Source organism: Trypanosoma cruzi, genomic scaffold, assembly GCF_000209065.1.
Source record: "Trypanosoma cruzi strain CL Brener 1047053517139 genomic scaffold, whole genome shotgun sequence".
NCBI classification, from domain to species: Eukaryota; Euglenozoa; class Kinetoplastea; order Trypanosomatida; family Trypanosomatidae; genus Trypanosoma; species Trypanosoma cruzi.
The window spans coordinates 47,480-70,481 of record NW_001849334.1 but is presented as its reverse complement, the minus strand read 5'-3'; the positions used below and the strand labels follow the sequence as shown (position 1 = coordinate 70,481).

Here is a 23,002-nt window from a genome sequence, read left to right as displayed (position 1 = left end):
TGCTTCCTTCTGTTCTTTTAGTTGGATTGAGTTAAAGCTGAACACTAACCACCAAACAGGAGGAGAATAAGAGAGAGATGGGGTAACTAGGCACAGACATCACGGGCAGCCACAGCAAGAGAGTCATCCACACAGTGTGCGACGCACACCACATGCACGAGGACCGCCGCAACGACGGCGCGCGGGTGCCAACCACCCAGCACAGTGTTGGTGAGAGCAAACAATAATAGCAACGTGGTGTGCACGGAGGGTTCGCCCACGCATCCCGCTCGCTACGGTCCGCACCCCTGTGGCACCGCCGACACCGCACACACTCTGCAAGAGGACGGGGGCACATAAACCCTGACAGAAGCACAAATCATACACGCCACAACAGCGATGCATCACGGTAATCCCACAAATAAAAGAGTGCAATTTGCATGCTTTATGGAAAATATCTGCAATGCGCGTGTCAAAAAAGAGTGCCGTGACGCTGCCTTTCATATTGCATTCGCCATTCACGTATCACTTGGAAGCACGCAGCCACCACTCCTCCGTTCAGCCCCCGTGCTGCTCGCGTCGCTCCACTGGAGGAAGTTGTCGCCGCACATCCCCCTCACCGTGCATTGCGGAATACAAACCTACCACACGGCATGGGTGCGGTGCCACCCCGCCAATAAATCCCAGGATCTTCCCACGGCCTCGTGTGGCACGGGCGGCAGCAGTATCATTATGCCTGCGAAAGGCTTTTTTTCACAATCAAGAACGCGGCCCCACCACACGCCCGTAAAAACGTTTGGTCCGTCGCACGCAAAGGAGTGGAGCGGGAGAACAGCAGGAAAGACAACACCGGCAGCCATGAGCAGCCCGCACACGCCAACACACCGCTGCCCCGCATATCACCAAAAATAAAAATACCAAAGAAACATGTCACATCCCAACTGCAAATCGCAGGTGCGGTTGCAGCTGACACTCCCACCCCCTGGGCGTGTGCGGCCCCTCGCTGCTCGGCGCTCCAAGTGGGATCAAAAAAAGCACCAATTCGGGAACATTCGACCACCGCCACAGCAGTCACGCTCCCCATTTCTCACAAAGGCGAAGGCTTGCATTGGCGCAGCGGACAGCGGCACGCACAGTCGCAGGGTAATGGACTGCCGCGGGAATCACGCAATGGCGATGCGCCCCTCCTTTTGGGAAGCCCAACAAAAAACATGTGTCGCGCAGTTCCCGTGAACAACATACATTGAACCGTATTCAGCTCTACTACTGTGGCCATCCGCACACACAGCATGAGTGCGACAACGCAGGCCAGGAAGCACGGAATAACAGCACGCATCCCTCCAATAAAGGTCAGGCGGCGTCAGTGCTGCATTCAACAATAATTCCACCCCAAATCACCCTTCTGCATATCCGCGGCAAAAAGGCCCACACGGTGTACACTACATTACAATTTCCTAAAGAGCAAAAATCGGACCATCAGAGTGCTGCCCTCTTCTCAATGTTGGGTAGAGGCTCTCTGATCCTTGTCGCCGCCAGCCTGCGGTATTATGGAGTGGCATTGCGTTCTCGGCATATCTCTCCATTTACTTCACTTTCCCGACGCCGCAAATGAAGTGACGTCCCACAAGCGATTTCGACCGTTCTGAAGAACGTGACGTATCAGACGCGCTGAAACTGTGCGTGTGTGTGTTATTACGAGCGAGCGACACAATGCTCTCGCACATCCATGTATGCCGATCCTGCGCAACACACCATTCAGTGGTGATGAAAACGTTGGACACCAAACACGCAAAAATCGCACAATGAATGCCTCTGGAGAACAAACCCCCCATTAACGTCAACACAGGCACAGTGACCGAACAGATTAACAAAAGAAATCCAACCTCTGCGCGTCCTCCCGCAAGAAGGTGAAGACACACACACTCGTTCCCTTTAGTTTCACCCCAACTGCTCGGAATTGATGGGTCTATAGTAGGAAACACGCCACTCTTCCCTCTCTCCCTGTCACGAGGCATGGACGCTGCGAGAGGCTGCCAAGATGAGCCTCACTTGTGTGGAGGACCCCAATGCTCGGGGCAGGTCGACAGCCACCCACACTCACCCCCACACAAAAGGGCAAGGACATGGAGAAGAGAAGCCCGCCGTACAGTGCATTCAAGAAGGCACACGCAGAAGCAACGCCATCCACATCGTACCGCAAAACAGCAATGCGAACAGCACACCCACAGCTGCAACAAGAGGAACGAGGCGCATCCAAGTCCACCACAGTCCTTTAATTACCTCTGCCCCGAAGGACTGGCATCAGGACTCACAGCAGGTCGTGGTGGGTGGCACCCCACACTCACAGTGAGGCACGGCGCACACCATCCGCTCCCCTCCGAGTGCACTCAACAGGGCGCCCAGTCACCCTCACACCATCGCAATGGGGAGCACAAACGATCGTCGTCGCGGACTATCGATGCTTCTAGTAGAAAAGAAAAAGTGATGAGGGAGTGTCAACTGCACAGCTAGCAGTGGGACACCCAATGGGACAAAAAGACACATAGTGGCATTCAGCACAGCAAACAATAAAACAAGCCGCAGCGAGTTGCCAAATACAGAAAAACAAGAAAAAAGGCGTAGGTTCAGCAGAAATAAATAAATAAATAATAATAATAAATAAAAAAAAGAGAAATCACCTCAGTGGACTTTCATTTCGTATATTCCTCAGTGCAGCAGGAATTGTGCATCTCCATATGTTTCTTACAGAGGAAAAAAAAATCGCAGTTTTCCACGTGTCCACACGAAATCCCTCACATTTCATGAGGCACTCGGCCTCTTCCTCCACCCCTCGTTTTGTACAGTCCGCGGGACTGCACAGCAATGAGGCCGGCACCGCGTGCGGTGCAACAAAAGCAAATAAAACAGGGGGAAGCACGTCACTCATGAGAGTGTGCAGCTAGCGGCAAACAAATAAATTAAAAAAATAGTAAAAAGGCAGGGGTTCTGACCCCTCCAACAAGGCACCAGCAGCACATTATATCCAGAGGTGAAAACAAAAGGGATAAATAGAAAGTCCTCAACGGAATGCATTGAGTCTTCCTGAGGAGCTGCACACCCTTTTCCACGGGGAGTCGCGGCTCCACTCCCGCCGTTTCACACAGCTGAGAGCTGCAATGCCCAGAGCCCCAGAAGGAGAAGCAACAATATCCGAGACACACACACACGCACCGTGCCGTAGCCACTAGAGCCCTTCTCCAAAAAAGTGTTGTTCGTGAGCTGAGAGGCGTTTCCATCTTTGGAGCCACTGCCAGTTCCCGCTGGATCATCCGGCCCTTCAAGCATTTTTCCAGAAAGAGACTCTGGAGGGGCAAGGTTGTTGGCACCAACTTTTGCGGCTTCTTCCCTGGTCAATATGCGGTTGTACAGAAAGACACTCGTCACTGTCAAATAATTGTTTTGGCTCCCGGTGTCGCTTGCACTGCTCCCATCCCCTCTAATGTAAAAGTGTGAATTTGCGCGTGGCCTCTTTCCCGATGATGATGTCGTTTCAGCATCCCACGCACACACACCATTGATCTATACGAAGGCCTTGTTGGCGGTCCTGCAGCGTGAGCACCACTCGTTATTGTTTGTTCAACTCCCAAAAGCCGGTGTGGTTGTTTGCATTGAACATCCCCAACTCCTTTCATGGCTGTGCGACAGCCAAAAGTGCACAGTGCGGCCTGCTTCCTTCGCGCCAATCAAAGGGATACTCTTGACGCCTGCGTGTGTCTCGCAAATAGCCACCGTCGCCACAAGAGCGAAATTTTAATTCACGAAGCTACAGTGATTATTATCCTCCCAACGGTTCACGGGACAATGTTGCCCTGCGAATTAAAGCCTATTTGTGACATTCTTTTCATTCGTCACCGTTGCAATCACGCAACGGCACTCGTCGATCCACGTGTTGGCAGTGCCTGCGTTGGAAAGATATCCAACCAGACCCACCGTACTTACGGGCGACGCGGAGAAGGAAACGTTCACGTCCGCCCAATTACGGAGGATGGAAGTGATCATCTGCAGCTCCTCCGTCAGGGGAGGCAGGAAACAGGCTGCTTTTCTCTTCATTGTGCCTCGCTCCCACAAGGTGCAACGCACCATCCGAGTACAGCATGGCGTTGGCAATCGGCTTATTCAGAGCAGCGTCCATAGAGGCCGGTCCAACACAAAACACGCGGTTGCTGTCAGTCACCCAAACGTAGAGCGCACGGGCCTCACTCTCCCACCACGGGGAGCTCACTTTCCGAGCCTACAGCATGACGCTCTTTCCTCCAACGGTCGCAGTGACAATGGCTCCCACACGCAAGCTCATGTCCCAACGAACCGATTGTGAATTGGCCCAAACGCCTGCAATTGCCCCGGGTAATTCCACCCACATTGTCCCCTCGTCACGTGACTCGTGCACTCTGCAGTACCGGCTCCCATAGCAATGAGTAATCACGAGAAGTTGTCCCTGCTCCCATTCGGCAATGAGAAGGTCAATGCAGTCCGCAGGAAGAATGCCCCTTGAAAGCACCCAGCTTCTGCCGCCGTCCGTCGAACAGATGATCATGGAGAAATCTTCTTTTTCGTCATTGTACGCAATCACGGGGACACAAGCGTGCCATTCAAAGCAGCTGAGCCACAAAAAAACCTCAATCCATTCGCGCCGCGTTCGTGAGTCTCGGGAATGATCTGTGATCACAGCAATTTGGGTTCACACCAGTGGATCAGCTCGCTCCGTCTGCCGTCATTGGGCTGCGTGAACTCACCCACAACCAGTTGAACATCACGGTCTCTCAACGCCCAATTGAACCCACCATTCGTACCAAACTTTTGCTAGCTTCCCGCACGAAGAAACGCCCTATTGCCGCTCTCAATTGTCGTGGGATTGGACGCGGAGCCTACACCACCCTTTATATTCGCTGTGCTCAAAAAGATGTGTGTATTCCGACCATTATTAAACCCATAAAAAAAAGACGACAAACTCCACGCAAAAAAGATGGAGCCCACCACAATATCCGTATGAGAAAGCTCACTCGGTGCCCCATCGCTATCATTAAGCGTCGTGTAACCCCCATCAAAGACAACCGTCACTCCACCAACACCCGCAAGAGCGAGCGATCCAAACGAATCCCTCCTTCCACTTGCACCAGTCCCACTCTTCGGTTCCAAATGCGTTCGTCCCGGAACGAAAATAAAAGCCACCCACGGCAGCCGCGCAATCACTTAATTCTCCCCCGTCGATGCGGCCGCAGCTCCACAGGTGGCGCAGCACATCATCACCACAACAAGGAGCAGCACCGCAGAAGGAAACACACGCCGGGACATGTTGGGCCTCTGCTTCCCACTCTCTCTTCGTTCCTCCTCCTTCCGCTGGATCCGGTCACGCGGCGACGGTAGTCTGTGCGGGGTGCCTTCACAGCAGCAGCACGTGGGAGCGTACAAATATGTGTGTGTGCTGTTGGTCCTTCAGAGCCCTCGAATCTCACAGTAGCGATTCGCACTTGATGTCTTACCTTCCTAGCGTGTGCTTTCAAGAGGTGGAGGGGACAGCAGCAGCGGCAATACATCAGACACGTTCGTGGAGACCAGAGCAGAGCACCCACGCAGAGAGCGGGGCACAAGACAATCCGGAAGGAACAGCACAGAGGAGCATCGCCCGCACCAGCCCTCACACACACACAGGCACCATCGCAGTGCTGTCAGTCCGCGGGTAAGAGGATTCGGCCCTCCACACAACAAACGCACACACCGCCACCGCCTCCAGTTCAATCCCACGGCCAACGGAACACGGCCACAGCCCCGCAGCCAACACACTACGCACACCGAGCAAGCAATCACCCAAAGAGACACACGCGGAAGCGGATCCCCATCCACCCATGACGCGGCGCCTCGCACCATGCGGTCACACGGAGTGCGCCATTTCTCCAATAGACCTTGTCCTTCGTCCATCCCGCTAAGATGCCTCTGTTCGTGATGGGAATCAGAACACAATAGAGGAAAACAAGCAATGCAGTAGTGCTGCGACAGCGCCAAACACAATGATTCCCTCATACCGGGCAATTCTCCAATCATGCCTCGTATGCACACGCAATCAACATACTATATAAAAACCACCCAACGTTTTCACCAGAAACAAACAACCCCACTCCCTCCATAATTTTCTTCTGCCACTGTTATGTTCGATAGTGTTGGACACTTTTGGCGTTTGTGTGCGAGATACTGCCGTCTTGTGATGGTGCGCCCGCACCGTACGCACACACACAAGTATCCAAGAATAAATAAATCTCACAATATCTCTTCACCAAAAGTCAAAACTGCCCCTTTCCCTCCCCAATTTGTTTTCCTATTTCGGCGGTTATTCCTCACTCCGGAGCGCTTCGTTTCTTCAAGCGTCTCTGGATGGTATTGACACTTGGTACTGGCGCACCTTCTCCTCCCAGAACGCCGCAATTTTTTGACTTTCCTTCTTGCTCACATTATCGGAATTTACAACATCACATCTCTGCCAGTCATTCAACGGCGTGCTGTCTGTGTGCTGCACATAAATAATCTCCCACGACATGTCTCGGGATAATTCCTCCCAGCCATTAAAATATGCCGCCAGGCACTCAGTGAACTGCCGCACAGTGCTGGCGGTGGTGTGGTGCCCACCCGCCGTAGCCATCCGCAGCCCAACCATTATCTTCGGGTTTGAGTCCGAAAAGAAAAAGCCGTCCACCAAAAAAAAGTTTTGGGCCACCGGTTTGTACAGCACCCGAGACTCTATTTCAATCTTCTTCTTAAAATTTTCCAGTAACGGTAAAAGACAGGGCTTGATGGAGCGTTCATGTGGACACAATTCCGGTGCACAGCGGTGTGGCGGAGCATCTTCTTCTATTTTCAGCTCCCTGAGTTTCGGTATTATTGCACCTACAAAGGCCTCGCTCGAAAACGCAAACACGGAATACTTTTCAAGGGGTTCTGATAAGAGATCGTCCTTGATGGCCAATACGAGTAAATTAAAATCATTCGGCATCATGAATTCCGCCAATTCGCATAAAGTTAAATTTCCAAGACCAAGAGAAATCAGTCCATTAAAGGTCAATTCACTATTGCATTCTCCTCGTACTCGGACGATCTTCACAAGCTTGTGGGACACGTTGTCACCACCCAACATTTTCCCAGTTCCGAAGTGAAGGTAATATTCGGCATCGATGCGGTTCAGTTTATTAATAGTACTTTTGCACGATCCAATCCGATTACTGTATTTTCTGTCATCAAAGATGTAGCGAAGAAGTGGTCCCACTTCTTCCATTCGACCATTTATATTCCTCCAGTACCCAGCTTGCCCACTTGAATCATTGCGCTTCATCCAAACGCACATCGCCTTCACATCGTCCTTCTCAGGTCAATTCATAACGATTCGCTTCGGTGACCTGTGTTTCTCCCATGCGCTAAGGTTGTCCAGGTTTGGCGATGAAAGAACAATCATGCCCCATAAGCTAGAAATAATAATCTGATACGGTTTACGGCCCCCTTTTGCCACGTCGTAAATAATATACGCATCCACCCCACGGAGAAACAGGGAAGCAAGAACACCGTCAATACTGAACTCATCCATGTATTTTGTCACCGTTTGGGTGGTCTCTTCCAAAAGATAAGTCCCACTCACCATAAAGTGCGCAACCATTGGGAGCTGCTCCGCATCGCAGTGCAGCAGCTGGTAGAGGAGGTACGAACCGGCAGCCATCGACTTTCCAATCCCAAGCGTCGCAATCAACACACGCGGATGAGGCGTAAAGTGGTCCTCAGGACGACTGCTGAACCACTCGGTTGCATCGCCTTTGACTGTCTGCCACACACGCTCCACCTCGCAGTCCACATAGCAGTCACGAATGCGTCTATTCCCCACCCAAGAACAGCCATGTCTTGCCCAAGGTAAGCACCATCAGCCTGAGACGTGGTGCACCGGATGGCTCCACACCGTCATCCTTTTCGAGGGTTCGGCCAACTGCCCTGTACGTCCATGACTGCGGTGGTTCCCCCTCATGCACCTCCATTCCCGTCCCCTCGCCGCCAGGAACTTCCATGACATGATGCCACCTCGCATTGTACACAGACTTGTAGTCTTCCCACAGCGTGCGTCCTTCCACCCGACTGTCAAGAGCCCACATTAATCGCCGCACCAAAAAACTATTTAGTGATGTCATAAACACTTGCTTTTACCTCCGCAGCAACTTTTGACCGCGTCAGTAGATTGTACATGCCCTTATCGTAAAGCTTGTTTACATCCTCTTCCATATCCATTTCATCCTTTACAGTCTCCTCCATCCTCTTGTAACGATTGGATGCCTTTATTTCGTTCAGTACTCCCGCATCGTGGATATACCTCGTGGGAGCCCTCAAAACTCCTTCAAGGCATCCCAATCAACGTCCACAACGCATTTCCATCAAATCTCCTCTTAATAAGCTCATTCAGCTTCAATTCCGTGACACGAACTATTCCTGCAAACAGCACAACTTCGATCCTAGTCGTAACGGTGAATGCTCGTTGTTGTTGTTCTCGCCTTGCTCTTCCTTCGGCCCCCCGCCTCGCTTCTTGCAGTACCAGAAAAAAAAAATGCAGTTGGTTTTCCCTTTGCAAGAGGAGTGACCGTATTCTTTCTTTCAAATTCCCTCCATTCTTAAAGAAAGAACGCGTCTTCTTCTTCTGGTTTGTAAATAGCCTCCAATAGTATTTCCCTCTTATCCAGCTCTCTGTGCGACAGCATTCTCCTTATTATGTGCAATAACCTTTCGTCTTGGGTATGCATCGCGAGACCCTAAAAAAAATTCCCCATCGGGACCCTTCCAGCGACTTCCAAAACCCACTACTCGCCCAATTCTCTAAGAAGAAAATCACTCAGCCTCATATTGGTGATGTCGGTCTCTCCCTCCGGCAGGATTTCCTCTACGGTGCTGCTCATGGTCCAATACGGCCGCATTTCCGCCACTCCTCTGCAAGTTGCAGCGTCGGAACCATCGCCGGCGATGCCGCTTCGAGGTGCCATCACAACACCCGTGTGGTGAAGCATCCCACTCGCACCGCCCAACTGCGGCCAGCAGGTGCCGCTGGCTCCAAAGGACACTCGCGGCCGTTTCGTCCCGCTGTCCCAATGGCGTTGGGCGTGGCACTCGCACGGCTCGGTGGTCGGTGCGCCATGCAGCCGCACTGCAACGCCTGTCGGTGAAACAGTCAAGGCCCACCGCCTCCGCAGCAACACGAGGTGCAATCGGCCAAAACACCGCCACACTACCGCCCTTTTTCATTTTGTTTTATTCACGTTGTCTGTCTGTTTGCCCTATCACTAACACCAAAAATAAGTGTGCACCTTCACAAAAGAATAAAAGGAGACACGATCCCACCGTCCCGCCGCGGCCAACACTCTCCTCCACCCACCACCATTGCCGCACAGGAGACCGCAGTCACATCGCAGAGTCAACACCACAATGCGCACCACACCACCGTGCAGTGAACAATGGGCTGGACGCAGCCATGCATCGCCCCGCTACATTTTCCCACCACTCAAGTGTTGCGTGCCCGCACAAAGTAGCAAGCAGAATCAGAGTGTACACAAACCCAACAAAACCCCTCACTCGCTGAAGCACATTATTCGCATGGAGTGACAACATTTGGGGAAACACCAGCAGTAGCAGGCTGCATGGAACTCCCCTGACAACCCTGCAAAGAGACAAAACAACTCTGCGGAGTCAAAGTGACAACCCCTCGGTGTTGCCCGCAGTTCACATGGCAGGAAGAATTCCACGCACGCATAGTTCCAAATCCCTCGCTGTTTGAGTGCCCAACAGAACAAGTAAAAAAAAGTGCATCCAAGATGGAATTAAATACGTGAAGAAGTCGGCCTGCTTTCTCCGATGGCGTTGGCGAGCAATCCCACACAATCCAATAAAAGTGGCACGCCGGACAGAATGGCTTCAGTTAATCAATAGGAAAATGCGACACTGAAAAAAGCAGGTAAAATTTGGGTTTTACTCCCGAATTCGGGGGCGACAGTGGCATCAGAGTGTGCATGTGCGCAAGACCTTTCGCGGGACGGTGCTGTCCAATCCCGCCGTGCCCCGAAACAAAAGGGCGACAAAAAAAAGGGAGCACACTCTCCAGAAAAGGAGTGAAGGTTGATCAGTCAGCCCCCGTTTCGTCTCACACGACATCCACATATGTGCACTCCGCCTCAAATACGTACCTCCCCGGACGCCGAATAAATGACGTGTGGTTTCTTCGCTCGCAATGTGTTTTTCCTCCCGCAATCAACAAAAAAAGGATGGCCATGGCGCAGCTCCACTCAGGGAGGCAAATCGAGGCAAACACGGGTGGGAGCCAGAGATCACACCAACAATAAGAACAATAATAAAAGGGGCAATAACTCCTCTAAGCCAAAGCATCGTCCAGTGTGTATCCCTCTTCTTCTACTTTCAAGACCTCCTCAACAGGAAAAATGCAACAAACACATGTGCAGCACAATATCTTTCGCTGTCCCGCGTCCCATCTTACTTCCCATGAGTGCCACGGCGGTGGCTGCGTTACATCTGGAACAAGTCCAAAATATCAGGCAGCATGCTGTGGAGAGTGGATGCGTAAAAAAAAGTGCCCACGTCAGTGTCTAACCGGAAATGACATCAATATATATATATATATATACCCGCGACTCAAACTACCCGTGTGTGGCCGTCCTAAAGCAAACACCGAGACACGTGTGGGGCAACGTAAAAAAAAAAAAAAAAAGAAAGGTGTAAGTAATGAAATACCCCACAGAAATACATCAACATATACGCAAGGCAACACATCATTCCGGATAATTCTTCGTTCTTCCTCTCGTTCCTTCTACACAACACCAGAAGCATAAAAACTGACAGGCATGCCCTCCCACACAGTAATCGTGGAACGAGAAAGGCATTGCAGGCATATGGACAAAATATAAACAATGCACAAAAAACAGCGAAAATGCCGTTGCAGAGTCCGATTGGTGGATGTTCCGCGCAGCAGCAGTGGCCCCACGCCCTTCCTCATTGACCAGCAACGCACACTTCCTAAATTTATTTAGTGAAAACCACAAAAGGACGTTATCGTTTTGTTTACCCCTAATGTTTTCTCAAATAAATTCAATGACACGCGCAACAGCCACCACCGCGGAGCATGCCCTCATTACTGAGTAAAAATCTGAATAAGAACCCCGAAATCCGGAGAGGGCGCTGCGGTGGAGGGCGTACAACACACACCCGTGACACAGCCGCCCTGGGCTAGCGCGATACCTCGATAATCCGTTCCTGACAAAATCGATAAAAATAAAAACAGCAAATCAATCAACCAAGCGTCCAAATAAATAATAATAATAATAATAATAATAATAATAAAGAAGTAAACACATTGCCAAAAGCATCCACTTTATACCGCAACCATGAGGAGCCTCGTACATTCTCGCCACGTGGAGGTACTGTTTGGACAGACACTTTCCATCCCAAAAGAAAGAAACTGCGCTCATTTTTTCGTCAAGCGGAGCATCTACACCTGTCCAGAGGAACATAATCAATGCTGCAGCTCGCACTGGATGCACGGTCCAGTAGGCTCAGAGTGTCTGAGCGGGCATCACCGGCCATGGGCTGCTACGGCATTGCGGGTGGTTGGTACGACGTAACGGTGGTGCCTGATGCGTATGAAGATGACGTCATGTCGTGGAGCTTCTGCGCGTCCTCGTCGCCATCCTCGTCATCGCGCAGCAGCGCCTCCAGCCCTCCACGCCGCGGCTCGCGCAGCTCCTGCCAGTAGCGGTCCTCCGCGTACCACACAACGACGCTGTACACAGTGGTCGCAAGCAGCACAGTCGTCAGCAGCAGCACGATAGCCGCGTAAGCCCTCGCACCGCCGTCGCTCGGCGCAAGGTGGTTGGCCGCGCTGATCACGCACAGCGCCGCAAGGAGTGCAAAGCCCGCCGTGCGCATCACCGTCAGGAAGGCCGAGCACATCATGTTCGTGAAGGCAACCACGCCCGCACCCGCAAGCAGCACAGCCGCCATGCAGAAGTACTGGACGTGGCAGCCTCCCACGGGCGGGTGCACAGCCGCAATCAGGCACACCACACACAGCACCGACAGCTGGAACACGCACCAGTACACGCGGCTGCCCCTCATGTTCGTCAGCATGCCGCCGTACATCCGCTGCTGCGCCGCGGGATACCAATACCCGACGGGGTACAGCAGGCGCTCGTGCAGCGGCTTCCTCGAAAACTGCCAGTACCTCGTAAAGCTCGCGCCCACGTGGCGGGCAATCAAGTAGCACACGCCAGCAGGGAACGCCACACCGTACAGCACGCCAACGACACCGATCACGCGGTGCTGCACGCGGGCGTCGGGCATCGCCAGTGCAAACACGGAGCCGAAGAATATGCCTAGATGCATCGCGTGAGCCACGACGTACGTCAGGCTCGGGAAGCGCATCGCCGCCCACGCACTCGCCGCGTCCACGCCGCGCCACCGCTGGAAGGCGGCCGTCACACCGCAGTGCACGCACCCGAACACAGCGGCGAGCAGCGCGTTGCCCACCACCATCCACAGCGGGTCAAGGGCAGCGAACACCGACAGGAAGTACGGCAGCGCAACGGTGCTCGCACGCTCCTGCGCCGAGGCGCATGGCATCCTCGCGAACACGCCGAGCGCCTGCATCTCCAGGATGGAGCCCAGCCCGCCGGTCACCAACACGGCAACAGCCGCCGCACCCGCAACAACGCCGGTGATCGCCGAGAGGGCGCTGGCTGCGGGCAGCGTGTCAGACCTGATAGTGAAGGACCCAAGCAGCACACCCCTGCAGCCGCCGGACACTGCCACAGCGTCGCAGCGAATGACTATCGTCTCGTCGGCAGCAATGAAGTAACCGCGGTGCACGGGCACAGCGAGCTCCAGGACGGTGAAATGATTCGTCGCGTTGCGCACCCACGTCGCGTTGCGCAGCATCGCTCCCCACGGACCGCCAAAGCCGCGCGGCTGCGCGGTCGTCACAGGCACGAAGCTCAGGTGCGTGCCGAGCTGCGGGTCGCGTGCCCATTGAAACGGCGGCGGCAGCACCACCATCAGCCGTGTCGGGACGGCGCTCCCACCGCCGCGGATGTCGTTCTGCGTCAGGCTCCCACCAGCCGCCGTCGTCGTCACGGTGAGTGTAGGGCACGCCACGTCGCTCCACCACAGCGTGCTGCTCACCGACGTCGTCGGCGTCCGCGTGGGCGGCAGCACCACCGTCTCCGCCACATGCAGGGTCTCCGTCGTCCCGTACCGCGTCGGACTGTAGTGCGTCGTGCTCAGGCTCGGTGTTGGTGTCGGCGTCGGGCTGCGCGTCTCCGTCAGCGTCGCCGTGTGGCTCAGCGGCGGCCTAAAGAGTGTGCGGTTGCACCCGTCCACGTGCGGCAGGTACACCGGCAGGCAGTCGCGCCCGTACCCGCCCTCAGCGCAGCGGCAGCGACACGACGCAGACATCGCCCTCGTAGCAGCTGCAAAGCATAATACGTCGGCGTCGCACACGCCACACGCCACGGGGCGGAATTCCCCGATGATGCCGGCGGACCTGTAGTCCATCGGCTGCAGCGCCTGCCCGTTGAGCGTCAGGCACCCCACGACAAACTTCCGGCCGGCACCCCCGAGCGCAACGGTGCCGTCCATCACGACGGGCCCACTGCCGGCGTTCCCGTGGAGCGTCAGCGTGCTCTGCACGAGGTCCGCACTCCGCGGGTACGACGGCACAGACAGAAGCCTGCCGCTAATGCTGTTGCCCCGCACCGACAGCCACGACCCGGACGCAAACGACGCCGACCCCCGTAGCACCAACAGTGCGCCATCCGTCAGCGCACCGGCGTTGTCGTTCACCACGACGGCGGACGCGTTGGCCTCCACACCGCTCTCGAACACCAATCCATGCGCGGCGTACACCTGGCTCCCCGACACGCGCAGCACAGCGCCCTCCGACGCAACCACGCGCGCACTCGCGTACAACGCATATTCGCCACCGAACACAGCCGCGTCCACCGCGACACCGCCACCCACAAGCTCCAGCACAGCGCCGTCCACCGCCACCGTCCGCCCACCAGTCACCACGGTCACGAGGGCAACGCCGGACACAACCAGCACGGACCGCACGAGCCGCAGGTCCGACAGCACCAGCACCGGTGCGTACGGCGAGGACTGCGAGCCAGGAAGATACACAAGCGGCGTCGGCCTCGCGGCAACCAGCAGGGAGTCCGTCACCGTCAGCACAGACCCCGCAGGAAACGTGCCGGTCAGCACAAGCGCACCGTTCAGCGCCTCCACGTCGCACACGGACAGCTCCACCGGCCCGCTCTCGTCGCTCCCCGCCGCCACCGCACCGCGCAACACCCCTCCGCCCATCACGTACAGCACGGCACCGTTCAGCAGCGACACGTTCTGCACAACGATCCGCACGCCGTCTCGCGCCATCCACGGCACGTAAAGCACAGGACTCACGCCGTCCAGCACAACGTGGCGCAGCGTCACCTCGCCCGCGCCGGCAGGCACAACGAACACCGACCGCACCGTCACGCCCTCGCGGAAGAACACACTCGACGCGGTGACCGCAGCGGGCGGCAGCACGGGAGCTCCCACAGGCACGCACGCCTCGCCGTACCCGCCGCTGCCGCACACGCACACGCACACACCGTTCCTCATGCTCGCAGACGCCGTCCCGGGCGCGTAGCAGTAAGTCTCCCTGTCGCAGACGTCGCACCCAACAACGTCGATGCTTCCAGCGTCGCCAAAACCAGCCGCTGCGTACTCCTCCGCCGTCGACAGGACACGGCCACCAGCGTCGTTGCATGCCACCCTCAAATGCGCCCCAGCCGCAAGCGACAGGCTCAGCGACAGCATCCGTGGCAGCAGCGCTCGGTTGCGCACAAAGCTCAGCGTGCTCCCAGCAGCGGTCACGGCGCCAGCGGCGTAGAGCATCTCCCTCGAAACACCGTCGTGCACGTTGCCCTTCACCAGCAGCATCGACCCGTCATCCAGGCTCACCGTCGAATAAAACGCCACCGCGTAGTCCTCCGTCGACGAAAAGTCGCTCCGCACAAGCGCCACAGCGGAGCCCGACACGCTCACAGCCCCACGCACAGACACCGCGTGTTTGCATAGCAGGAAGTCGCTGTCAACAAACTCCACAACGGAGCCGCCGCTGGCCGCAACACCGCCCTCCACCGACACGCACAGCCCCAGCGCCGTCTGCACCGACAGCCCGTCCACGTACAGCGCACCGCGCGACGACAGCGCCACGCCGCCAACAAACAACACGCCAGCAGCGTCGCGGAACACCGCCGCCACATGCGTGCGCGCGATGGTCAGCACACTCCCAGTCAGATTCACGCTGTGCACCACGAGGCACGCGGAGGCATCGCCAAGGAAGTAGGCGCCGCGGTACGCAACGCGCTTCTCTGCAATCAGCACCGAGTCCACCACAGTGACGCGCGAGCCCGGCGGAAATCGGTTCGCCAACAGCACACCGCCGCCAGAGCACGACTCAAGCCCGCTGATCAACACATCGGCGCGCTCGCCAGCAGGCGGGTCGGACCGCCACCCAACAACGTACAGGCTCGCTCCGTCCACAAACGCGCAGTTCGCCAGCGTCACGTTGCGCACGCTCCCCGACATCGACTCCACGTCCACCACGACGTCCGCCGCAAAGGTCACACCAACGAAGCACACCACCGACGTCCCAAGACCGGCGTTCACCTCCATGTCTACACGCACGTTCCGCACGCACAAGTCGGCGCCGTCGGTGCTCGGCGGCTCGGGAACAGCAACGGGCAGGCACGCATCGCCGTGGCCACCCTCAGCGCACGTGCAGGCGCAGCCATCACTCGAGGCCGTCGTCGTGTACGCGGGGAAGCACAACGCTGCGAGGGCGCATGGGTCGCTGCAGGTCAGAATTGTGGCATTGTACACGGACGGAATGACGTAGTTCGCTTCCTCCTCGCCGTTCACAGTGTTGCAAGCAGCCACAATCGCTCCGTTTGTGAGATCGCCGGAAACTGAGGATATCCGCAGTACTGTCGGCGTGACCGTGTTGGACATGAATCGGTTGCCGGACACAGACACCGTGGAGCCGCGGAGATTCACTTTGGGGTTAATAAAGAGGAAAGCTTCCGATGGGGATTCACGGCAGAGGTTGCCGCTCACCTGCAGCCAGGAGTTGTAGTAGATGTTCGAGGAGTGGCTTGGAAAAAACACAAACCAGCTTCCCTGCATGTCGTTGCCTTGAAACACCACCGCTGACTGGGACTCCACAAGTAATGCCAAAAAAAAATACATGAAGTACCGCACCGGCCTCGTCACAAGATTGCCTCGGATCACCACGGCAGAGTTGTTCAGTACACTCAGCGATGAGGAGTGTCTAGACCCTTCAAGACATATCAAATTACTGTCTCCGCCATCCATATGAAACGTGTTACCCATCACAGCAAACACGGAGTGCCACGACACGCTCAGAGAAGATCTGACAACGTAAATGGCGCTTGACGATGCCGTCACGCTCTGAAACACATTGCCGCTCAGCACCACCGCGGAGTCATTGTTGATCACCAGTCCATTCGTCGAGACGCACGACGGCCTCCCAAGTCCCAAACCCGACCGAGGGACCAGCCTCGTGACAGTGAAGCGGTTCCCGCTGATCGTGATGTTCGTGCGCGGTGGAAACACACCCTCCGGGCTGAGCAGCGCGTCACGGAACGTGTTGCCGGTGACGACGATGTTCAGCGACCCCACAGCGGCGTACGCGTTGCCCAACAGCAACAGCACGGCGCCGTCCCTCCACGTGCATCCATCGAACGTGACATTCGCCACGTCGCCATTCATCGCCCCAATCAGCACCGTCAGGCTCATGCGGCCCCCGCTGAACGTCACGTTGCGGTAGCACAGCCACGACAGCCCGCCGCCCACAGCCTGCGCAACCTCGGGGTACACCATGTCGCTGATGCACTCACCAACCGGCGGTGGTGGTGGTGTTGCTGGTGCTGGCAGTGGCGGTGGCGGTGGCGGGCCAGCAGGCACAGGCGCCGGGACGCACACATCGCCGTGCCCTCCAGCAGCGCACTGGCACTTGCAGTCAATGACCGCCGTCGTCAGCGGTGCAAAGCAGTTGCCGTCCTTCGTGCACTCCCCGCACACCGCAACCGTCGTCACGTCGGTGATGCCGTGGAGCTCCAGTTCTGCCGCCGTCGTCACCACCCGTCCCGCGACCGTCAGACACCCAGCAACAAACCGGTAGCCGGCGTCAACCAGAGATAGCAAAGGCACCGACAAACCCGTCGAGCCCATCTTGCAGCCCGTCAGCGTCACCACACTATTGTCGTCGACACTCACAAAAGGGGATCCACTGTCGTAGAACATCGCACCCACTCCAACGTTGTTGTCGCGCCAATCCAACCAGCTTGATTCCTGGACGGTCCACAAGTCTTCTGCTAAGATGGCGTAGGACACGGAACCCCTGTTCCCCACCACGCGCAACACGCTGTGATCCGACACGCTGAAGTCTAGGCGCTGATACAGGAGGCTTGTCCCGGAGAACATCGTATTGTTGAGCAGCGCAAAAACAGAGTGATCACGGACACCAAGGATATTCGAGTAAAACAGGTGTTTGTATCCATCAAAGCTGCAGTACCGCACATACAGCGAGCTGCCACCCACCAGCGTCAGCTTCCCGATCGAGTACAAACCAAGCGCATCACGCTTCGTTGCATGCGCCTTGACGTTGCTGACCAACAGCGAGGACGCATTCAACACAACGTCGTGCAGCGTCAATACGCTCAGCATTTTAGTCACGGTGTCAGGCCAAAAAACAACAGAAGACTGCACCGCGTCAAACTCCGTGATGGCAATATCGCAGTGCTGCGGGAGGGCGAGTATAAATAGAACAACGGAGGAACGCATCACCGTCTGGCTCACGCGGATCAGGATGCCGGATGACTCGGCCGACTCAGTGCCACCAACAAACTGCAGCGAAGCACCCTCAAGAAATGTGCACCCAGTGAGCGTGATGTTGATGGGGAGATGCAGTGGCATACTGTTGAGGAAGAACGTCAGCACGGCACCCACGCCGCTGAATGTCACACCCGCGTAGCAGTGTCGCGTCTTCCACATGTTCAGCGTAATTTTCGTCAGCGTCTGGTTCACCACGCAGGTCGTGTCGCCGTCCACGGCTCTCTCCGCAAGGGGCGGCACAACCGTGTCGGGCACCTCGAAGGGAAGACACGACGCGCCATGCCATCCGTCCTTGCAGCTGCACGAGCACAAGCCGCGGTCCACCGACTCCGTCCCGGGAATGTAGCACGCCGCGTCGTCGTTGCATGTGCCGCACCTGAACAACAACACACCCTCCGGAAACACGCCGTCGTACGACACCTCCTCACCGAACTGTAGGTTGCACCCAACCACAAACTTCGCGGGTGAAGCCAAAATCGTGGTTGACGGAGCAAAACCAGAAAAGATCATGCCCCTGTTCACCTGACGGTTGTGTGCAAGCACCACGGTGGTGCCGCTGTCCGACAGCTGAATCGTGCTCTGGGAGTACGTCATACTTAATACTGAGGCTGCACTCACATCGTTGCCCTCCACACGCCACTGCGCACCACCCTCGAGAATCAAAGAGCCGTCCAAGTACAAAAGCGCGGAATTAGAAACCTTCTTGCTGCCAGCAAAGTCGCAGTCCGCCACTCGGAGCAGCCCCGCGAAGCTCACGGTGGTCTCATCAGAAAAATAAACGCCATTAACAGCTCTCATCGTGTTGTTCTCCACGTCAAAGTAGCCGCCACTCTTCACTTCAACAACGTATACATAAACAGATGATCCCATACCGTTAGTCTCCATCGTACTCAGCGTATTTCCCTTCACGATGACCCCGCCACCATCAACAACAAGGTCATCGGCGAAATAGACTGCGCAATCATTCCCCTCGATGTAGTTGTCAAGCAGCAGCAGCGTCGAGTTCGCACCAAAAACAAAATCCAAAAAGGCAACAGCGTGGCTCGACGTCGTCACAAGCGTACTGCCCACCACCAGTATCTGGGAGTTCACGCCAAAATCGCCCTCAAACTCCAATGCACCAGAATCCAACATCGAAGATGTCACGTTCACGTGCACTCGCACACCACTCCCCTTGATCGACAGGCCCATGAGGACGCACTGCAGCACCGTGATGTTGAGTGTCTGTTCTGGCGCGTCAAAATGCAACAGGTCCAGCACAATCGCGGCGGTGAAGGTCACGTTGACGAAGCACAGACCACGCACACCGGGATCAGGATCGTCCACGGAGCTGATGATGCCACCGTGCACGCAGCGGACCTCCGTGTCGTCCGCATCGGGGAGCGGGAGCGGCCCAAGGCCGTCCGGAACCGCAGCTGGTAGACACGTGTCACCGTGGCCGCCAGCAGCGCACTCACACTCACAGCCGCTGATGCTGCTCGTCCTCGCTGCAAAGCACACGGCCTCCACGGTGCACGTGCCACAGTCCAGTACCGTCACGGGTGCTCCAATATTGAGGTCGTACTGGTAATCCGTCACAGGTGAGCCCCTTGCCTCGTTGCACACGCCGTATATGATCGGGTGCGTGTCTGATGGTGGTGACCACTTGGTTGTCATATTTGCGACGGTCGACGAGTACGAGCCGTAAGTGAAGTTGTTGTAAAGTATCGACCACACACTCTGATCGCGGAACGCCACGCCATAGTAGTTGACAACGTACACAACGTAGGCGGCGCGGAACTCGTTGTCGCGGTGCACCAGCCAGCTGCCGCCAGTCGCAGTCAGCCTGTTTGCCATGAGCATGGCGAAGCCAAGACGGAACTCGCTAGACACAATCTGCAGCACGCTGCTGCCAACCATCGCAACGTCCCCAAACACACACGCGCCTTTGTAATATTCGGCGCTCGGCGCACTCCACGAGCTGTTCTGTATAGAGAACACGGAGCCGCCACTGACACGCAGGTCCGACGCATGAGCGTACATTACGTGCGTCTGCGACGTAAGGACACAGTTGTCCATGTAGAAGACGCTGGACAGGTTCACGCCGAGGCCGCGCTCCACGAGGATAGCAACGCACAAGCCCCCGCCACACACCAGCGTCGACCGCGTCATGACAAACCGCGTCGACAGAAGCCGGACACCGTCCAGGACAAGCACGGGGCCGTACCGGGATCCCGCATGGCCAAGGGTCGTCGGCACGTACTGCGACCCGCCAACCGTCGCGCGCAGCGTTGAGTTCGCCAGCAGTACACTCGAGTTCGGCGGCATCGCGCCATGCAGCACAATCGTGCCCTCCAGCGACGTCACATTCGTCATGTTGACGAGAGCGTGGGGCATCAGGCGCGCCGTGATCTCGCTGAGGCCGCCAATCCGCAGCTGCGCGCCACCCGCAAGCACGCAGTGGCGCAGCGTCACGTTCAGCGCGTCAGCGAACGCGTCCATCAAGCGCAGGTCCACCGCCACAGTGATCGGCCCGCTGAACACCACCGAGTCGAAGCACGCCGTCGCCCGCCCGCCGCCAACCGTCACGGACTCCGTCAGCGTCACGCCACTCACGCAATCCTGCCCACCGCCACCACCGCCGCCGGACCTCGCAAGCGGCACGTCGAACGGCAGGCACGCCTCGCCCAAGCCGCCGACGCGGCAGCCGCACACGCAGTCGGTGAACGAAGCCGTCAGTGCATCAAAGCACGCCAGCGCAGCCGCACAGCCGTCGCACGGCACCACGCTCACGGAGGACAGGCCGGCCATGCGGTAGTCGCCGCCGCTCCGCAGCACCCGGCCGCCGGCACGGTTGCACTGCACCGACACAACGCCGCTCGTGATCGTCAGCCCGGAGACAAGCGTCGCGCCGGTGGCAGTGCAGCGCGCAATCGACACGGCACCGCCGCTCAGCGTCACCCCCGACAGCGACGCCACCGACGACGCCTCGCCCACCGCCCACACGTCGCGCAGCTCCACCCACCCGCCGGCACCGACCGTCCCACCGTCGCAACGTACCAGCAACGACGCAACAGACCCCTCGACGCCCACGAAGCGCAGCACCGAATCAAGCACCGCGAGGCGCTCGCCAAGCACAATGCCGCCGCCGCTGCCCACAACCGACACGTTCGTCACGGAGAACACCGAGTGGCTCCGCAGACTGAGGCGCGACGAGGACGCCACATGCACCGCGGACGCGGTAGGACCGCCCAACGCCTCCAGCAACACGCCGTCAAGCACCACCGCGCTCGACAGCAGGTCCACGCCGCCGCCAGCGTACACCGCCGACCCGCCCGCCTGCAACGACCTCAGCACAGTGTTGCTCACACGCAGCTGCGACTGCAACAGCGACGTCGCGTGCAGCACAAGCGGCGAAGCCACCGCGTCCGTCAGTCCGCCCAGCTGGAAGTAGCGCATCGGTCCCGGCGTAATAATCGTCGAGTCACGGACCGTCACGTTCGTGTGTGCCGGCAGGTTGTCCACAAACACAAGCGAGCAGTAGCTCCCGGACAGCCCGCTCACGCTCACCTCCAGGCTCCGGTCACTCGCCGGCTCGCCGCTGTAGCCCCGCACGTAGATCTGCGCACCGCCGTCGCACACGCAGTTCCTCAGTTCGATGCGCAGCGGGCCGGGAAGCATTGCCGGCACGTCGAACACAACAGCCACGCCGTTCGTGATGGACACGCCGTCCATCAGCACCGTGTCCACGGCGCGGCCAACCGTGATGGCTCTGTCCACCGTGCCGCCCCGCAGTCGCAACACCACCGCATGCACCGCGGGCATACACGCCGCCGCCGCAACCAGCGCCAACAGCACAAGCAGCGCCACACGCACAGCCGCAATGGCCCCGCGCCGCACACGGTGCCGGCTGCGCGGACACGCACCCACCGCAGACCGCATCCACAGACACAAACAGGTATCAACAGGGTTCTCGTGGTGTGTTACACTCGCCCCGTCGACCATAATTTCAGCTTTCAAAATCCCTTCCTACAGATGGCAAATCTAATGACACGATTCCGCCAGATCGTTATACTAATGATGCTAATCCTAAAACCACAAGTAATCCCTAACACCTTGAAACGATAGTTGTGCTGGTGAAGCCAAAATAGTTCTAACTGCACGCTCAAAATAAGAATAAAAGGCTGCAAAAGCAGTAACCAAACACAGTGGCACGCAGAGGCATCCGGTCATACACAATAACCGTCACAGTACAACTGCCGGCACAAAGCAGCGCAGACGCAATCAAGTCAGTGACACCATCGCCTTCCCCACCTCCCACACAGCCCCGTACAGCCACCGTGCCGAGTGGCGGAATCCCGGCAAAAAGCCACATGACCACTGGCACCGCTCCTGTTACAGAATGGCTGCATCACAGGGCTGTCCCGATGCCGTGCACGACACACAAGAGCCGAGGCAGACCACGTGGAAGCGCTACGACCGCCAGCCATCAAGCGCGTCCGAAAGGTAGTTGTTGGTGTTGGTGGTGCGTAAGTGGAGTGGAGAGGTCGCCGGTCGTCAGCAACCAAAGCGTCGTTTCTCGTTAATGCGATTCGGCATTGCGCAGCAGGCAGCGGCACCATAAGCGCACACGGCCCACACAAGAAGGACAAATAAAGTGGTACGGTGGCGGCACTCAGACACGGGGAAAAGGGTCCACATCGATTTTGCATTCCAATTGGCTCACAGACATCCGGATGGTGGTCGCGCCGCTGCTCTGCGGTGCGTGTGGCGTGTGACTGCAGTGGACTGAGGGATGATGAGAGGGGTGGGAGACGCAGTGCGGCCCTCATCCATCTCGGTTAACTGTGACACCGGTGACGTCATCCCGTCACATCGCCTGCAGCAAAGACCGTCGCCGTCAGCAGCGGTCGGTGCCTTCCCTCCCCCACTGGGGCGCAACTCCACCGACGCAGTCGCTCGTCTCCTCCCCCACCAACACAACGAGGGAGCAGCGGCAAAAGATGAGACACGCATGGCAAGCGCGCAGTCGCAG

At 57.1% G+C, this 23,002-nt stretch overlaps 1 protein-coding gene and 2 pseudogenes across 1 annotated transcript, besides 6 other annotated features; all 3 read right to left on the bottom strand.

Moving 5' to 3' along the window:
• Nucleotides 1-7,975: part of a sequence feature (areas not merged during assembly with more than two copies in the genome that could not be assigned to a particular haplotype) that runs on past the window's edge.
• Nucleotides 2,611-2,646: a microsatellite.
• Tc00.1047053509085.110 lies at nt 3,115-5,310 on the bottom strand (annotated as a pseudogene).
• Tc00.1047053509085.90 lies at nt 6,332-8,386 on the bottom strand (annotated as a pseudogene).
• Nucleotides 7,976-9,597: a sequence feature (heterozygous, non-Esmeraldo-like haplotype).
• Nucleotides 9,598-23,002: part of a sequence feature (areas not merged during assembly with more than two copies in the genome that could not be assigned to a particular haplotype) that runs on past the window's edge.
• Nucleotides 11,345-11,376: a microsatellite.
• On the bottom strand, nt 11,626-21,972 carry Tc00.1047053509085.60 (dispersed gene family protein 1 (DGF-1), putative; the record flags this gene model as incomplete). Its single annotated transcript, XM_810711.1, has 1 exon — nt 11,626-21,972. One exon carries the CDS (start codon nt 21,970-21,972, stop codon nt 11,626-11,628), a length of 10,347 nt encoding a protein of 3,448 aa, XP_815804.1.
• Nucleotides 16,997-17,046: a microsatellite.